The sequence below is a fragment of the Hypanus sabinus genome, chromosome 11 (assembly GCF_030144855.1).
Source record: "Hypanus sabinus isolate sHypSab1 chromosome 11, sHypSab1.hap1, whole genome shotgun sequence".
NCBI lineage: Eukaryota > Metazoa > Chordata > Chondrichthyes > Myliobatiformes > Dasyatidae > Hypanus > Hypanus sabinus.
The window spans coordinates 78,052,042-78,068,558 of NC_082716.1; the positions used below are offsets into that span (position 1 = coordinate 78,052,042).

A 16,517-nucleotide genomic window follows, 5' to 3' on the forward strand; every position below is an offset into this window, starting at 1 on the left:
ATTTCCATATTAGTTAAGGAAACTAAGGGTAATATTGTTTGCATTGTAAACCTTTTCAGTCTACAGTTATCAAAAGTGTTGCATGGGTCTGCTTTTAAAGGGGAACTCTAATCAGTGGCATGTGCAGGGTCTGAGAACAGGAGAAGCCGATGCAGGCAACTACAATATATGCTACCAAACCTTTCAACATTTTCATAGGAAAGTAAGTACTCCCTCTAAAGAAATATTTTTTAAAAAGTAAGCAACATATACATTTTCTGCATTGCTGATAATTAGAAAACTTATAAAATTGTTAGTTTAATATTTGTGGCTTTGGTTTTAACCCTGTATGAAAACATAGACTAAAGTAAATTAGGCTGGATATACCTTCAGAGGCAGTGATGCTGCCCAATTTGCACGCTTGAGACTCTACTCAAAAAATTAATACATTCTAGTATGTTATTCACCAATGAAGGCACTTATCCTGCTTCTCCTAGTACATGCTTCTTTATTTTTGATATATTCAGCTTGTAATAATTCTTCTTTGTACCAGAAGAATTATTTAATGACCTGTTTCCCTATTTTTCCAATGCTTATTTTCACTTCCATTCACAAGACTGTAAAACATAGGAGCAGTATTAGACTTTTTGACCCTTTGAGTCTGCTTCACCACTCAATTATGGCTGATTTTATTTTCCTTCTCAACCTATTTTCCTGCCTTCTCCCTATAACCTTTGACAGCCTTACAAATCAAGATCCAATCAAATTTGTCTATAAATATACTCAATTACTTGGCCTTCATAGTTATTTGCCCTCTGGTCATAGATTCTTTCACTTTGGAAACATCATCTTCATGTCCAGTCTAAGTCTTTCAATATTTGGTGGGTTTCAATGAGTTTCATCTCCCCTCCATCCCAGTCTTCTGAACTCCAATGAGTAAAGCCAAAACCATCAAACACCCCTCATATGTTAACCCTTTCATTCTCAAATGCCTCCTCTGGGCTGTCTCCAATGCCAGCATATCCTTAGATATTAGTTATAAAATTTCTCTCAGTACTCCAAATATGGCGTGACCAATGCCTTATAAAGACTTAGCATTACATCCTTGCTTTCTCAGGTAACCCTCTGGAAATGAATGCTAATATTGCATTGGCCTTCCTTACCACCGACACTACTGACTCAACCTGTAGGTTAACTTTTAGGGAATCCTACTCTAGGACTCCCATGATTTACTGAAAAACTTGATTCCTGTTGAGCTATTTTTACATAATACAAGCTGAATTTCCCCAGGATTATAGTGGTGAGTAGCTTATCAGAAGCTTTCCAGTTTCAAAATAGAGTGGAGTTCCCTTTTAACTACTGAATCGTAAAATCTGTACTGTTTAGATATTCCTTCTGCCAGTGTGCTTGACATTAACTTGAACTACATGTTTCTGTGTAGGCAAGGCCGGGTCTAACTCAGCCATCCAACCTTTTTACAGGTCAGGTTCAACAACCTGGCCAAAGTAACTACTATAGCACAGCTCAGTCACCCAATGCTGCTCTTCAACAGGTAAAAAAAAGTTTTGGGTGTCTTGTTTTATGTTTAAATTAATCAAAATGTTTTATACGGGGGTTGTACTTAAAAAAAAAATAATTAAGTTGACTGGAACTTTTCGTAGTCTGCATTGTGATAATTAACTTCCTTCAGTTTTCTTTTTGCTCTCATCTCAGATCTGTGTACCTCCAAGTGGGAGGACTGGTTGGAGGCCTGCTCCCAATGCATTCAGTGGTTAGTAAAGAGATTCACTGCTAAAGCCACTGAACTGGTCCCCTGAATTTCCAGTTTTCCTTTGGGGAAGTGCCTGACCTAAATGAATATTAGCTTTGCAATTGTCACCATTCGAGTGAAGCAGGAGATTACTCTAAAATTTTTTGGGACAGTCAGAAGTTGTTTATTTTATTTTGATTTAGGGATACAGAGCAGAATAGGCCCTTTGAGCTGCACCGCCCAGCAACCCTTGACAACCCCAGTGTAACCCATGGGGCAGTTTTGGAATGACCTATTAACCAGTATGTCTTTGGACTATGGGAGGAAACCCAGAGCACCCGGAGAAATCTCATACATTCCACAGGGAGGACGTACAGACTCCTTACAGAGGACGCTGGGATTGAACTCCAAACCTCACCCCAAGCTACAGTAGCATTGTGCTAACAGCTACGCTACTATGGCACCCCATTCTTAAAAGTTCAAGAACATTTTAATTCTATTGTTAACTGTTTTCATTTGTATCCCCAGGTGACATTGCCCCTTCCAGGTTCACAGCTGTCCTTACCAAATTTTGGATCTGCAGGACAGCCCTTGATTGCTTTACCTCAATCCATGCAACCTCTACAACACAATCCAGCACAGGCCCAGCCTCATAACCTCAGTAGACCTACACAGATCAACCAACCCTTTAGGGGCCTTATTGCAACGGGGACACAGGCTGGCATGATTTCTGCGCCAGGGAAGGTATAGAAATGAAGAGTTGATCAGATTATTTTAAATTTGTAAAATGTAATCTGGAAAAATCATTCTAAGAGTTTTAATGTTAATTTTACATAGCATCTTTGAGGAAATCAAGTATCTTGTAATAGTTTGATTATAATGTATTTGTGAAAGTGAAAATTCGGCATGTTTCAGATGGCAGAAATGGATCTAAAGCCTTATGGGTGTAGTGTGGATGTGAAACCAGGTACACCACCAATCAGTGTACGGAGTATTACACCATCATCTAGTCCATTCAGGTAAATTGTTTCTGATCGAGAGATAATGATACAGCACTTAGCACTGTGACATTACTGCCGCTCCACTTCCTCTGCATAAAAATTCTTTTCATATATTTAGTTCTGAATCTGTTCCAATTTCCACTAATTGGAAATAAACAAACCCACTTGCTGTCAATTCAAACCACTTCCTTTGCTGGGCTAAGGTTTTAATGTCTTTGCCATACACTTGGTATTTCTAACCTTAACAAAGGTTCTGTCCCCTTCACAAAGGCTGGCAACTTCTAACTTGATTTTGCCTGCTGCTGAATGCTTTTCACCCTTTTGTTGACTGTTCCAGCTGGCAGATCTGCTATCTTTCCCTCTCCAAACGGCTCATCTGAAATGCTGCAGTGTTTATTCTTAGTTGAACTAAATAGGCTTTGGGTCCCCTAAATACCCTGGTGTTTCTAAGTCTTGTCTCCCTGGTTCTGTAACATTTCACGGTTCTTTAACCTTGTCAGAATGCTGAGTCTTTTTTTCTCATTTAAACTTCCAATCTCTGATCTAATAGCCTGTCTTGTGCTAACATATCCCACCATGCTACTTGTAAAGTCCTTGATCGTGTTTTTCACTATAAAAGGTTCTATATAAGTGTAGAGAATTTAAATCTGCAGTGTTGGATCTGAAGATGGCATTCTCAATATTTGCCTGCCTTTTGAAATCAACTGCTTTGTATTCCTGTAACTTTATCCACACAATGCCTAGTTTCATGGGATGTTATGTGCTTTCAAGCAAGTGATTAAATTTAACAAATGACTAAGTGTATTTTTCCAAGAACATTATTACCTTTTGAAGATTAGTTATTATGGTTTAATTCCCACATTTACCAGATCTTTGATATTTGCAATGGAGTCAATCTTCAGCTCAGAAGTCAGCACCAATGTGCAACATTCCTATGTATCTCTGCCAAAGTCTTGCATCCCAATGGTGGTGTCATTTTAAGTCAGTAGCACCATCTCTTACCCTGTTGCTCTGGCTACTACTCCAGTTGACTTCCTGCAAAGCCCAGTGTGACAATGATGTGTTCCTTTAATGGACCCACATTCCCACCCTCAATCTGGGAAATCTGCTCCTGTGCCTCTGCTGGTATAAATCTGACGCAAATAAGGAATATACATACATGACCCTGCATTTGTGTTTATGTTGGAGCAGATCTCGCTGATTGTGAATGTCAAGAGGTCTGGTATTTACTGTACAGATTACCATCTGTTTTTAAAATAGCTGCATTGGATTTGCAAACTTGGTCCTTGTATTTGATAGAATTTGTTTTTGGTTAACACAGCGTGTTTTCTGATTGATTTTTCACTTTTAGAGCTAGCTCCACAAGTCCGAACAGCCAGTCTAGCAAGATCAACAACATGGTCTATCAGAAACAATTTTCTTCTGCTGGGGTTCGGATTGCCCAGCCTTTCCCACCACAGTTCCCACCACAGGTATGAGTTTAAAGTGCCAGCTAGAGCATCAGCTGCTGTCTTTACATTTTCCTTAGTTTATTGAGTAGTTTTTCCACTTTTGCTTTTTACTGTCATGAGAAGAAAAAAATTCATGGCTGGATTTTTTTTGAAAGTGTACCTTTAAGTAAAAACTGCCATCCAGTCCCAGTCCCGGTGGTTGCTTGGGATAGAATTTAACCTCAACGTCATTTTGTTTGGTTTCTTTATTTTCCTCTTTCTTAAGTTTATATTTTTGTATGGCTTTATTCCTTAAAAATTGAAACGCTTAAGTTTATGTTTTGATAATTAAATATTGATTTCAGGGTTTTAATCTGCTGATTGTCATTGTAAATATTTTGGAAATACTTTGGCAAATGCGCACAGGTTACAACAATTCAAATAAATGCCTTGGATTGACTTTTTAAAGGGATAAGCAATAAATTCTGTATTTGCTGGCAATGCCCATGTCCCAATAATTATAAATAGACCATAAGACACAGACATCTGTTTGAAGGGGTATCCTTCTATTCTGAGCCTCTGGTCATGCTGTCCTACTATTGGAAACATCCTCTGTATGCTCATTTTGTCCAGGCCTTTCATGTAGTAAGTTTCAATGATCTCCCTCATTCTTCTCAACTCCAGTGAGTACAGGCCCAGAGCCATCAAACGTTAACCTTCTAAAGCCTTAGCATTACAGTACATCCTTGCCATTATATTCTACTCCTCTGAAAATGAATGCAAACATTGTTTGCCTTCACTACTATCCACTCAACCTACAAGTTATCCCTACACTAGGACTCAAGCCTATTTGCAACTCCACTATGTGAATTTGCACCCCATTTATAAAATTTTGTGCTTTAATCCTATGAAAAGTATGTGACCACGCACATCCCTACACTGTATTCTATCTGCCACTTCATTGTCTGTTGTCCTTTTGTAGACTCTGTGCTTCCTCAATACCACCTACCCCTCAACCAATCTTTGTATCGTCTGCAAACTGGGCAACAAAGCTTATCAATTCTGTCATTCCACGCCAATGACATATAATGTGAGAAGTAGCGGACCCAGCACTGAACCACGTGGAACATCACTAATCGTTAGCAGCCAACAAGAAAGGGCCCCCTTTATTCCCAGTCTGTCCTCTGTGCTGCTCAGCCAATCTTCTATCTATGCTGGTATCTTTCTTGTAATACCATAGACTCTAATCTTGTCTATCCTGCTTGTTATTTCCTCAGAAAATTCCAACAGATTTGCCAGGCAAGATTTCCCCTTGCGGAAACCATGCTGACTTTGGCCTGTTTTATCGTGTACCCTGAAACCGCATTTTTAATAATGGACTCTAGTATCTTACCAACCACTGAAGTCAGACTAACTGGTGTATAATTTCCTGTCTTTTCTCCCCTCCCTTAGAGTGGAGTGACATTTGCGCTTTTCTAATCCTCTGGAAGTTTTAATCTACATATTAGCTCTGAAGTTTGACAAATTTTGCTTTTGCTTTGTAGCAGTGTTAAGGAGCCATGGCCCTAGTTGATTACTGACATCTTGCCATATGCAAGTTTGAAAGCATTAACTACTGCAAATCTACCATTGTTGCCATTTTCATTTCTCCATAACACACAGGAGCAGAATTAGGCTACCTGGTCCATAGAGTTTGCTCTGCCATCTGTCATGGCTGATTTATTATCCCTCCCAACCCCATTCCTGTCTTTTCCCTATAAACTTTAATGCCCTGACTAATCAAGGAACTATCAACCTACCCTTTAAATATGCCCAATACTTGGCCTCCAAGCCTGTGACAATGAATTCTCGATCTTGAGTAAAACGCATCAGATGCAAGAACTCATGCTTGATCTTCAGTTTTGGTATCATCTATGTGGCTTTCCACTTGTGTTAAATAATCTGATTGCAGTACAGCTCAGTACCATGTAGTTCCAATTGGCAATTACACTTCATTCTAATTGTTTTCACCAGATGCTTTCCCAACCTAACTTGGTCCCTCCATTGGTGAGACCTCATGGAAACACCTTTTCAGCTCCTGTTCAGAGGCCTCCACTGCCTCTGACAAATCAGATGCAATCTCAAATAACCACAGGTATCATCTGCCAAACTCGTCCTCAGCATACACCAAGGGTACCTTCAGGCCATACTCAGGGCATCCGTGGAAACCAGGCCCAAGCTGCAATGATGGCTGAACAGGATTTGAAGGTTAGCATTGTTGGCAGTTTTGTGAAAGTTATATTTTAAACTTTGACACCAAATGAAACTAGTCTTAATGAGGAAATGAAGTATGGCTTACTGTACCTCTTAATTGAACTATAACAATGTATTGCACATGCCACTTTCTTTGAAATCTCTGGGAAAAAAAGTAATTAACTAATATTGCAATGGATCTGGCCTTGATTGCAGTTCTTAATTCACTTTCCAGATAGTGAAATTACCATATTACTATTGGCACCGGGGATAATGCATGATATTAACCTTACTGTGCCAATAGGGTTTCCACAGTCCATTTCTTAATTTTCTCAGACAGAAGTGATTAGAATCTATGAAATGAAAAATAAGCAAAATGCAACAAACTCATCAGGGATTTAGCTTTGATTAGATCTAGTTACCTTTTGTAAGCAGAAGTTTGAAACATCTGCACCCATCAGTGCCCCTCAGAAATTAAAACAAAGAATTAATGTTACAAATCAAGCAGCAGGCCTCACAAAACAGACATAAGAAATCCACAGCTACTTTCCTGGATGAATTATCAGTTTTTTTGTGTGTCTGTGGGGGATCGTATTTGAGAGAGAAAAGACTGCTGAAATTAATAATTTTGCAAGTTTGGCCAGTTAAATGATTTCCATGCATCATTAAAAGAAGTTTTTTTTAAACATTTCCCATCTCTGCATTGCATTTTTTGTATATGCTTCTAGTTATTGTCAAAAGGATCAAAGTTATCATTCTTTTTTGTTAAGGCTAAGCAGCGCGCTGAGGTGCTTCAATCTACCCACAAGTTCTTCTCTGACCAGCAGCAGCAGCAAATCAAGCAGCAAGTGAGCAAGCCTCACAAAAATGACAGCAGTGGGAATAAACCTACCGAGAGTGGAACAGGCATTTCAAGTACAAGAGAAGAGAAAGTAGAAGAAAAACCAGCTTCAAGTCAAGCTGTTGTGTCAAAACCTGTTCGAACTGGACCAATCAAACCTCAAGCAGTAAAAACAGAAGAAACAAAATCATAAATTGCTGATAAACATAGTGGGTGTCATGAGTATCTTATGGGTGTAATGGGTGCTCTTCTCTATGAGATGAGAGCAGAAATATTGAGCTCAAAAATGAAATTTCTTTTATAACAAAATGAGATGTGAAGTAGTCAAGTGAAAGCTGAGCTAGCCTAAGATATGGAGAAATCAGATGGATCATTATGTTGAGCAAGAGAAACCCTGATGTGTAAACTAATCCTTGACTGAACATTTAGTGTTGACATTTGAATCTTGAAGATTTGAAGAGGCAATGTCTGACTTGTGTGACATTACTTTTCCTTAAGATAATCACTGAAAATACGTAAATGTGGTAAGCCAGTGAATGAAGGATAACCAATTTTACAGGTTTTATGGTAATGATTTAATCCTTATTTAAAAACTATCATTTAAAAAATATTCATGAGCTTAATTACAGAAAGGACAAATTGATTCACTTAGTGAATAAGGGGTTTTGAGCCTATTAATTTCCTATTGTTTATGCAAACCATTTTAATCACAAGTCTAATATTGCCTTTTTGATTATATGCTAGTATTTTAGTTGTAGGATGTACTGTATTATACCATGTGAATGTAAGATATCTTGTTTATTTGCTTATCAATCATTAATGAGGGACTGTGCTAAAAGCACAGCTGTTTTTATTACAGCAAACTTACCCAGGTTTAAATTGAAATAAATAGATTCTGATGAAGGTACAAAACAATAGAGGATTGCTGTTATTGGTATCTAGAAAACTTGGTGCAAAACCTGAGCTGACAGAATGATTTATTGATGTGTATATTTTTGTCACATGACTTGTGGCACTGGAAAGGCTACTCTGCTGAAAAAATTGCTTTCCGTCAGTCATGTGTTTTGACGGTCAGTTTTATTTGCTTTCTTCGAAAACTCGGCTGTGATGTCTGGTTTTTGAGTTTTGTATTCCATCTGTACTGTGTATTCGTTTGGCATTGTACAGAAGTTAACAGCCATATTGGTATAGAAAGATTATACTTTAATTTTTTTCATTTGTACAGCGTTAGCGCACTATTAAAGATGTATGATCTTATTTACAATGAATTTGGTTTGGTTACATAACTAATAAAATAAGCTCTGAAATGTTTTCATATTGCTGAATACTGTGAATGGAGTATTTTACATTGCAAAAATCTTCACATTTAATGAAACGGCATTTTTGACTTGAATGACCCTGTTTCTCTCATCTCTGACACTGTGCGTAAGGTGATCATCCACAACAGAAAGTCCTCAAGAGCAAGTTGTTTAAATATTTGTTTCAGGTTTGCTTTTAAGATTCTTCCAACATTTTTCCCTGTTCATTTGGGCAATTTATAAAATAATCCAGATTGGATTTAGTCACGTCACCTTCCACCACTTTTCCAATATTATCATTTGTCTGTTATAATCTTGTTGGCTATTTGGCTGGTGCACAGAAAATAATATAAGGACTTATACCAGTATCAACTTTTATTTTGCTGATGTTCAGACCAGTGAAATTGTATAATTCCTCTTAACAAATTTCCTGCTATTTTCCTGATTACTTTGAAAATACCTGTTTGAATGACTGATAGTGATGAAAGAGTAGGTGTGAGTTTGTAATACATTTTTAAAAGTACCTTTGCATAAGTTTAACATGTTCCAGCTTGATGCCACAGTTTTAAAACGTCTACCATGAATTTCCACTTGAGCAAATTTTAGATTCCTTCCACATTATTTTCCTCCTATTTAAAATTTTTGACAATAGAAAATGTCTGGAAGAGACTTATTTAATATAACAAATGCAGTTCAATTTCAGCTTTTACAAAATGTTTGATTTATAGTGAGCATGTGGTCAAGATTAGAGAACAGATTTTGCATGTAATACCTTAACTATTTGTATCTGGAGTTTGAATCAATATACACTGGTATTACAACAGTTCAAACTTTGGTTTAATAATATTGTGACCAAAAATGCTGAACAATCTTGAATTTGGCAACGTATTAGGAAAAAAGCTGAACATTTCAGGTCTGTGTCCTTGCTTTGGAACCCAGATTTCCAGCATCTGTAGTATTTCTTGTTTCAATAACTGTTTTACTATTCATTATGTTCTGTTCTGAAATAAGTGTACAACTTACTGCAGTGCTTTGAAAACTAGCCATGGTCTATACATGCATATACAAAAAAAAAAGAAAATTATGCAGCTGTTTGTCCTTGGGAGATGTTTTGTAGCCTTCATATCTTGGAAAGTTTAATGTCATACATAACCATGTTGAAATTGTCCCAAGCCAGAATCTTCTTTTCTGCTGGATTGTAATCAACCATGCTGTTGTATCGGTAGCGGTTCTCAAATGGAATGGCCAATGGCTTGCTGCTGTTTGTGTTAGTGTTGTAGGCAAAATTAATGACGGCATCTTGAATGGAATAACTGTTAAGCGTGTATAGAATTCCGCAGATAATGAAAGAATTGGCGACCGCCCTTTTGCGAATAGCTGTGGTCCATGTCTGTTCTACTTCTAGGGTGTTGGGGTCCAGTTTGGAGATCACAATGGCTCCATGAGCCTGACTGGTGCTATAAGTGACCCAAAGACCTAGCTCATCCACTGCAAAGTCAATGTCTGTATATCCACCCCAGGAGTATGGAAAAGTTCCCCGGTAACCTGCGTTAGGCAAGTCCTTCTGAACTAAAATTGTCTCTGTTTTCATTTCAAATCTCAGTAAGCTCCTTGACCTCCGTTTCTGGTAGAACAAGGATCCTCTGTAAATGATGCCTCCTGTGCTTTCCACTGGTTGTGGTAACAAGTAAACTTTGCTGGTATAACCCTTCGTGAACTGATCAAGGTCTTGATATTCATAGAGCTGCCGTATATCAGTGCCAACAGTGTTGATTCTCCAGATGTGCTCCCTGCTGTGAGGTGGCACAGGTTCGGGATCCTTCATCCAAACTCCATACCTGCCTGCAATGGAGTCAGCCTTCTGGAATGTCACTGGTTCTCCCACCCATTCCAACATTCCACAACCTGCCAGGGCAAGATTAAGAAAGGTCCATTCAGATTCTGTTTAGGACTGGAAGGTTCTATAGCGACACTTAAAACTGCCCAATGCATCAAAGGCACCAACCTACCAACCATCAAGGGCATGTATATAACCATTTTGTTTTCCTTTGCATCACTCCTGTACAAATGGACTTGAGTTCCACATTGGTTGTGCTTTGAATGAGAATATGCCTTCCCTCAACAATTGTAATGGCAAGAGTTTAGACAAGGGAGAACCATTTATTGAGGAAATCCAAGCAAGATGCAACTTAAACCCTGCCAGTTTGAGGGGAAACAAGGATTAGTGGAAAATTCAGAGCACCATTTGAAGATCTGGGTTCACTGGAATTAAAGTTGTGCAAGGATGTTACGGGAAATGGTACTAAAGAAATAAACATTGTGATTTCTTATCTAAGGAAACTAAAAAGATGCCTTTTTTTATTCTTGTGCTGTGTTTAATAAGAGATTTTATATAATTAAAAGTAGATAGTGCATCGTTTGATTAAAGGCAGCTCCTTTATGTTATTCCTTGGTAAATGTAACTTGAAAGGTATCCAACAAGGTAGGAAGTTTTTTTTCCATTATTAATAGGGAAACATTAATGTTTTAAACATCTGAAATCTCATGTAATTCAAATGCATTCTCAAACCAGAGCAGAAAAGTTGGAGGAAAGCAAACTAAATTTGAACTAGGGCAAATAGATGAGGGGCCTTCCTGCAACCCATGATGCCAAGGGAAAGAAAATTAGGCTGGTGTGGTCCTTGGATTTGTGGAATCCGGTGCACTTCCCGGAAGCTGCAAGGTACAAAAGCTGGTCTACATAGGAACCTGAGTGCTGTTCTAAACTCAGTAATATCCTAATCTTTACGCAGTCACTTTTTCCACCTACATTTGATCATTATTAAATGTGCAAGACTGCATTGGAAAAGTACAGCTACCAGGATCTGTTGATACTTTTTCCAAAACCTGTGCACTAAAAAGGCTGACAATGTTAATAATTTCTAGAATTCTCCCTCTTTCATCCTTCCAAAACTAAATTAATCATTTTTAGTTTCCTTTCCTAATATATGGTTCCTATTGAAACTCAAGTTTGATAATGTTGGTGTAAAAGAAGGTGGACAGTGTTACTGCCCAAAAAAGTTATTCTAGCGTTGGCAGCACCTGCTGGTCAGGTCTAACACCTATAGGCAAGTTACTTAGCTGAGTTGCTAGGTGAACTTGTGGCATTTTGCACTGCAGAAGCTATTGAGACCAAGTCACTGGGGACCAAGTCAATTGAGAAGGCAGAATGTTTGACATGAGTATAGTATTAGAAACATAGAAAATTTACATCACACCCCTTTGGCCCACAAGGCTGCGCCGAACATGACCTTCCCTGAGAAATTGCCTAGGGTTACCCATAGCCCTCTGTATATCTGAGCTCCAGGAGTCTTTTAAAACACCCTATTGAGATAGGTCTGCTTCTCCGTTTATTACAGCCTGAAGAATCCTCTCTCTAAAACTGGAGCAACACATGTTTCGGGTCAACATTTCAGACCAAACCCCTTCAGGACTGGAAAGAAAGAGCGCAGAGGCCAGAACGAACTGGTTGGGAGAAACGTGAGCTGGCGGGTAAGCGAATCCAGGTGAAAGGCGGACAAGGGAAAGGTTGGGGGGAGGAATGGAGAAGCTAGGTGATCAGTGGAAGAGGCAAAAAGACTGAATATTTAATTTGATAGGAGAGGGTGGCGGCCCGTGGAATAAAGGGTGGGGGGGGGGGGATAAGGAGATGGTGAGGTTAGGTGTGGCTGGGGCTAAAGAGAAAATAAACGTGTGGTGGTGGTTACTGGAAATCACCTGCCCTTGGGTTGGAGACTGCCAAATCAGGAAATAAGGTGATGACCTCTAATCAATTTAGCAGTAAGAGAGGTAATGGGAGACAGTGAGAGTGGAATGGGTGGGTGGCTCCTGGCTGTCGTGACGGGCGGTGCGAAGGTACTCGGCTACGTCGTTCCCCCAGTGCATTGGGTCTCGCCGATGTCATAGAGGCTACTGAATCTCTTCAGACCCGTGGAGTTCCTCCAGCACTTTTTTTTAGTGTGCTGCTTGGATTTCCAACATCTCTTGTTTGTGATTGAGTTTCTTTCAATTTTAAAATAAACGAGAAAAAGATAAACAAAACTTTGCGCTGCCCGCGGTTTCATAATCCAATGTCGGATTCTCAGTTACTAACAACAGAGCGGGAGTTAAATTCGAGCAGATACCTGGGGGTTGTTGCTTTGTGAGTGAGGTTCCAGATTCTCTCTGCTGTACCAGTTTGGAAGCAGGAACCTCTGTAATGATGTCCGATTTCAGCTCTTGGTACCTGGAATTTTCAAAGTTCCAGCTGGACGCTGTAACGAGAGGCAGATTGCAATTAGAACTTCGACGAATAAGCAAAAACCACCTTTTCTGCAGGAATTGCACTCGCGGATCTCGAATGTTCGACCTCCCAAACAGATTTATGGAAAAACTTTATCCAGAACTCTTACCTTCTTGGCGAGGCTGCGCTCTCTGTCGAGAAGATAAATTGAAGAACTCTTGTCTCCCTAAAACAAGACAAAATTCTTTGAGGACTCGCCATTCCTCAGTGTTAGCACCCTCTCCCTCCTATTCAACGCGGCTGTTGATTGCTTGTCATTTAATAAATGAAACAAAAACGCATGAATTAAATAAAAGACTAATTTCTTTGATGCATTAAGGAAATAGCTAAAATATTTGCAAAATATTGTAAGTCTTGGAATTATGAAGACAAGGCATATAATAGAAAATGCTGAAGACACTCATAAGGTCAGGTAGCATCTATGAAGGAAGAAAAGAAATCAGGTCAAAAATCTTTCGTCAGGACAAATGCATAATGGTCAAAGCGATCCTTATCCAGCTTGAGCTGTCTGATCTTCACTCCTGTACAAAACGTGACTTTTCACTTGTAGATGCAAAATTCGTCACTCGCATGGGATAGTAAAGCAGTTAAGCTCATGTAAAAACAAATGTTCTGCTGCCAAATGATTGGATCTTATAGCGGACAGCCGATTTAAGCAAATCTTTCTGGGTTCTGCTTTAATCTTTCACTTCTACAGGCTACATCTGTGCTGTTCGAGGCTTCTCGCTATTCCAGTGTAAAACCGGAGTTCGATCCTAGAGAATTTCGCTGGAACAGTCTGCTTGCTCCCGGATCAGAGGTTGAGGGCAATCTGCGGAGAAGTTTGTGCCACATCACTGCCCTTGACCCTGAGCTTGCTTCGGACGGTGCCTGAGTGATTTCCTCAAGATCCCGGTCTCGCTGATCAGGGTGATTTCGAGCGGGTGCGAGAAACTCCGTATGGGATTCTGGCTGGGGATGCTGAGCGCTCCCGGTCTCTGAATGGGCAGAGAAACCCAACATGACACGGCCCCTCCCAATGGACAGAGACCCATCTGCATGAATAGACACCCACTCTTACTGGGCAGAGAGCCCTGTCAATGACCCGGGACCCTGAAGACTGGCCCACTTAACGCTCGGCCCCGCAGCCCGGGTTTGATATATGTCCTACCCCTAGGGACGATTTGATGAGAGTCCTGGGGAGTTTCTCGCAAGCCGGGACACTGGCCGTCCCGGAGCCGGGAGTTCTCCTGTTCGGCGCGTTCCAGCCTCCGCAGCAAGTCCAACTTTTCCATCTGCAGGCTTCTGACATCGTTCCGGACTCCTTGGCTACCCCTCTCCTCCTGACCGGCAACCCAGCGCTCCAGGACCTTCAGCCGCTGTCCCAATGACTCCACCTCCCTCTGCTGGGCAGCCCCCTCCCTCTGCAGCTCCCGCACGGTTTTCAGAACTTCCCCGGGCTCAGAGCAGCTGGTCTCGACCGGGCTCGGCACCGTGAAGGAGTAAGTGCATCGCCCGTCCCGGTTCAAACCGCGAGAGAACGTGGGCTGCTGGCCGGAGGCGGCAAGGAGGAAGGAGGCGAACGCGAGCAGAGAAAGGGCACTCATGTCGGCAGGCAGTCGCTGCTGTATGCCTGGAGCTGGGGAGCACGGGGTATTTATACTGCATCCCATAGGGGCGGACTCCACTGACGTGTCTGTGAATGGATGCATTGCACACTGAACACACTGGGTCACTCACTGCCAAGAACCGACAAAACACAGAAAATGCTGGAGACAGTCAGCAGGTCGGGCAGTGTCTGTGGAGAATGAGCGTTAGCGTTCTCGTTCCATGACTTTCACCAGAGCTGCACCCTGTGTCTCCTAAAGCAAACTAAAACTGCAGATACAAAAAATCTGGGGTAAAACAGATCCTGCAATATCCTGCTTCCAGCAACATCTCTTGACGTGCCAGTTGTCCCAGCTGGATCTTAGTACTTGCAGTCCATTCGTTGCTCCCAATGGTTTTCCCGCAGTTCTGTGCTCTCCCCTCTCCGCTATGTGTTGGCGCTTTCTCTCTCTGTCCCATGGCCAGGCTCTCTCAAACTTGCCATAGAGTCCAGGTGAAGAGTCATGACCCGAAATGACGACTGTTCGTTCCCCTCCACAGATGCTGCCTGACCTGCTGAGTTCTTCCACCAGCTCGGTTTTCACCGTGACTTAACACGCGCTCGGTTTCCACCTCTACGGATGCTACTCACCTTAACAAGTATCTCCAACATTTGCTGAAGTTGCACCATCACCACAGTTGCACCATATTATTGTTTTTTTTTAACCTTTGATTCCTCCTAATTTCAAAAAATTACCAAATCTTTCTTTTTTTCCCTCTTCAAGAGCCCTTTTTCAGTGAGTTTACATTCTGATATAGCATCAATGACCTAAAATGTTACTTTTTTTTCTGTCCACAGATCCTGCCTGTCCTGCTGTGTACTGCGGCATGCATAGTGTTCTTTTCCAGTACGTACTGTTGTGTTCTTCAATGAAATAAGTGAGGCCCCAAACTGTAGGACACAGGGGAGAGAGCTGAGGGAGGGGTGAGTGATGAGCGCGAGACTGTATTTATTTTAATTTTTCAAATTCATTTAAAGATTCAGTGCAGAACAGGCCCTTCCAGTACATTTATTATCAAAGTATGTATGCAGTATACAGCCCTGAGATTCATCTTCCGCAAAGATGGCCACAAAACAAAGAAAACCAGGGAACACTCTCAAAGAAAAACATCAAGTCACAAGAAACAACACCACGCAAATGACAACAAATCAAATGAAAACCAAGGCAGAACATACAAGGTAAATGGTAGGACACTGAGGAGTGCAGTTGAACAGAGGGATCTAGGAATACAGATACAAAATTCCCTAAAAGTGGCATCACAGGTAGATAGGGTAGTAAAGAGAGCTTTTGGTACATTGGCCTTTTATACTCAATACTTTGATTTATAGTTGGAATGTTATGGTGAGGTTGTACAAGGCATTGGTGAGAGCGAATTTGTAGTATTGTGTGCAGTTTTGGTCACCTAACTACATGAAGGATATTAATAAGGTTGTAAGTTTGCAGAGGAAGTTTACAAGGATGTTGCCGGGACGTGAGAAACTGAGTTACAGACAAAGGTTGAATAGGTTAGGATTTTATTCCCTGGGGCATAGAAGAATGAGGGGAGATTTGATAGAGGTGTATAAAATTATGATGGGAAGATAGAGTGAATGCAAGCAGGCTTTTTCCACTGAGGCCAGGGGAGCAAAAAAACCAGAGGACATGGGTTAAGGGTGAAGGGGGAAAAGTTTAAAGGGAACATTAGTGGGGGGGCTTCTTCACATAGAGAGTGGTGGGAGTGTGGAATGAGCTTCCAGATGAAGTGGTAAATGCCGGCTCACTTTTAACATTTAAGAAAAACTTGGACAGCTACATGGATGGGAGGGGTTTGGAGGGATATGGTCCAGGTGCAGGTCAGTGGGACTAGGCAGAAAAATGGTTCGGCACAGCCAAGAAGGGCAAAGGCCTGTTTCTGTGCTGTAATGTTCTATGAAAAATACAGAATATAAAGCACAAAACTGAAAGAGTCTGGGCACGTTCAGTTCAGCTCAGTGTTCATTATCTGCAGGCCAACCCAATTCAGAGTTTCCCAAAATAGCAACAATAAAAGGAGCAACT

General features: G+C 40.8%; 2 protein-coding genes across 14 annotated transcripts in view; one reads left to right on the forward strand and one right to left on the reverse strand.

Moving 5' to 3' along the window:
* prrc2c (proline-rich coiled-coil 2C) overlaps positions 1-8,544 on the forward strand; it is a 99,586-nt gene extending 91,042 nt beyond the window's left edge. For 8 of the 13 annotated variants that reach the window (XM_059984792.1, XM_059984793.1, XM_059984799.1 and 5 more), the window contains 7 exons: positions 101-202; positions 1,421-1,531; positions 2,258-2,473; positions 2,645-2,748; positions 4,082-4,202; positions 6,174-6,407; positions 7,163-8,544. In XM_059984792.1, the coding sequence (XP_059840775.1) occupies positions 101-202; positions 1,421-1,531; positions 2,258-2,473; positions 2,645-2,748; positions 4,082-4,202; positions 6,174-6,407; positions 7,163-7,426 (1,152 nt within the window). In that variant the 3' untranslated portion in view covers positions 7,427-8,544. Of the gene's footprint in view, positions 1-100; positions 203-1,420; positions 1,532-1,692; positions 1,751-2,257; positions 2,474-2,644; positions 2,749-4,081; positions 4,203-6,173; positions 6,408-7,162 lie in introns of those variants that run through there. The other 5 variants (XM_059984798.1, XM_059984800.1, XM_059984803.1 and 2 more) reach the window with 3 other exon arrangements.
* A 132-nt stretch (positions 8,545-8,676) lies between these two features.
* On the reverse strand, positions 8,677-15,108 carry myoc (myocilin). Its single transcript, XM_059984806.1, has 4 exons — positions 14,003-15,108; positions 12,962-13,018; positions 12,695-12,823; positions 8,677-10,436 (listed from the first exon to the last, which is right to left on the reverse strand). Exons 1-4 carry the CDS (start codon positions 14,541-14,543, stop codon positions 9,652-9,654), a joined length of 1,512 nt encoding a protein of 503 aa, XP_059840789.1. The 5' UTR covers positions 14,544-15,108; the 3' UTR covers positions 8,677-9,651.
* Between the last annotated feature and the right edge of the window lie 1,409 nt (positions 15,109-16,517).

Coding starts and splice junctions, on each gene's coding strand:
- myoc (XM_059984806.1), bottom strand. CDS start 14,543: ATGCATCCATTCACAGACACGTCAGTGGAGTCCGCCCCTATGGGATGC. Junction 12,824..12,961: donor AGCGCAGCCTCGCCAAGAAG/GTAAGAGTTCTG, acceptor CTCTCGTTACAG/CGTCCAGCTGGAACTTTGAA. Junction 10,437..12,694: donor CACAAAGCAACAACCCCCAG/GTATCTGCTCGA, acceptor TTGCCCTGGCAG/GTTGTGGAATGTTGGAATGG.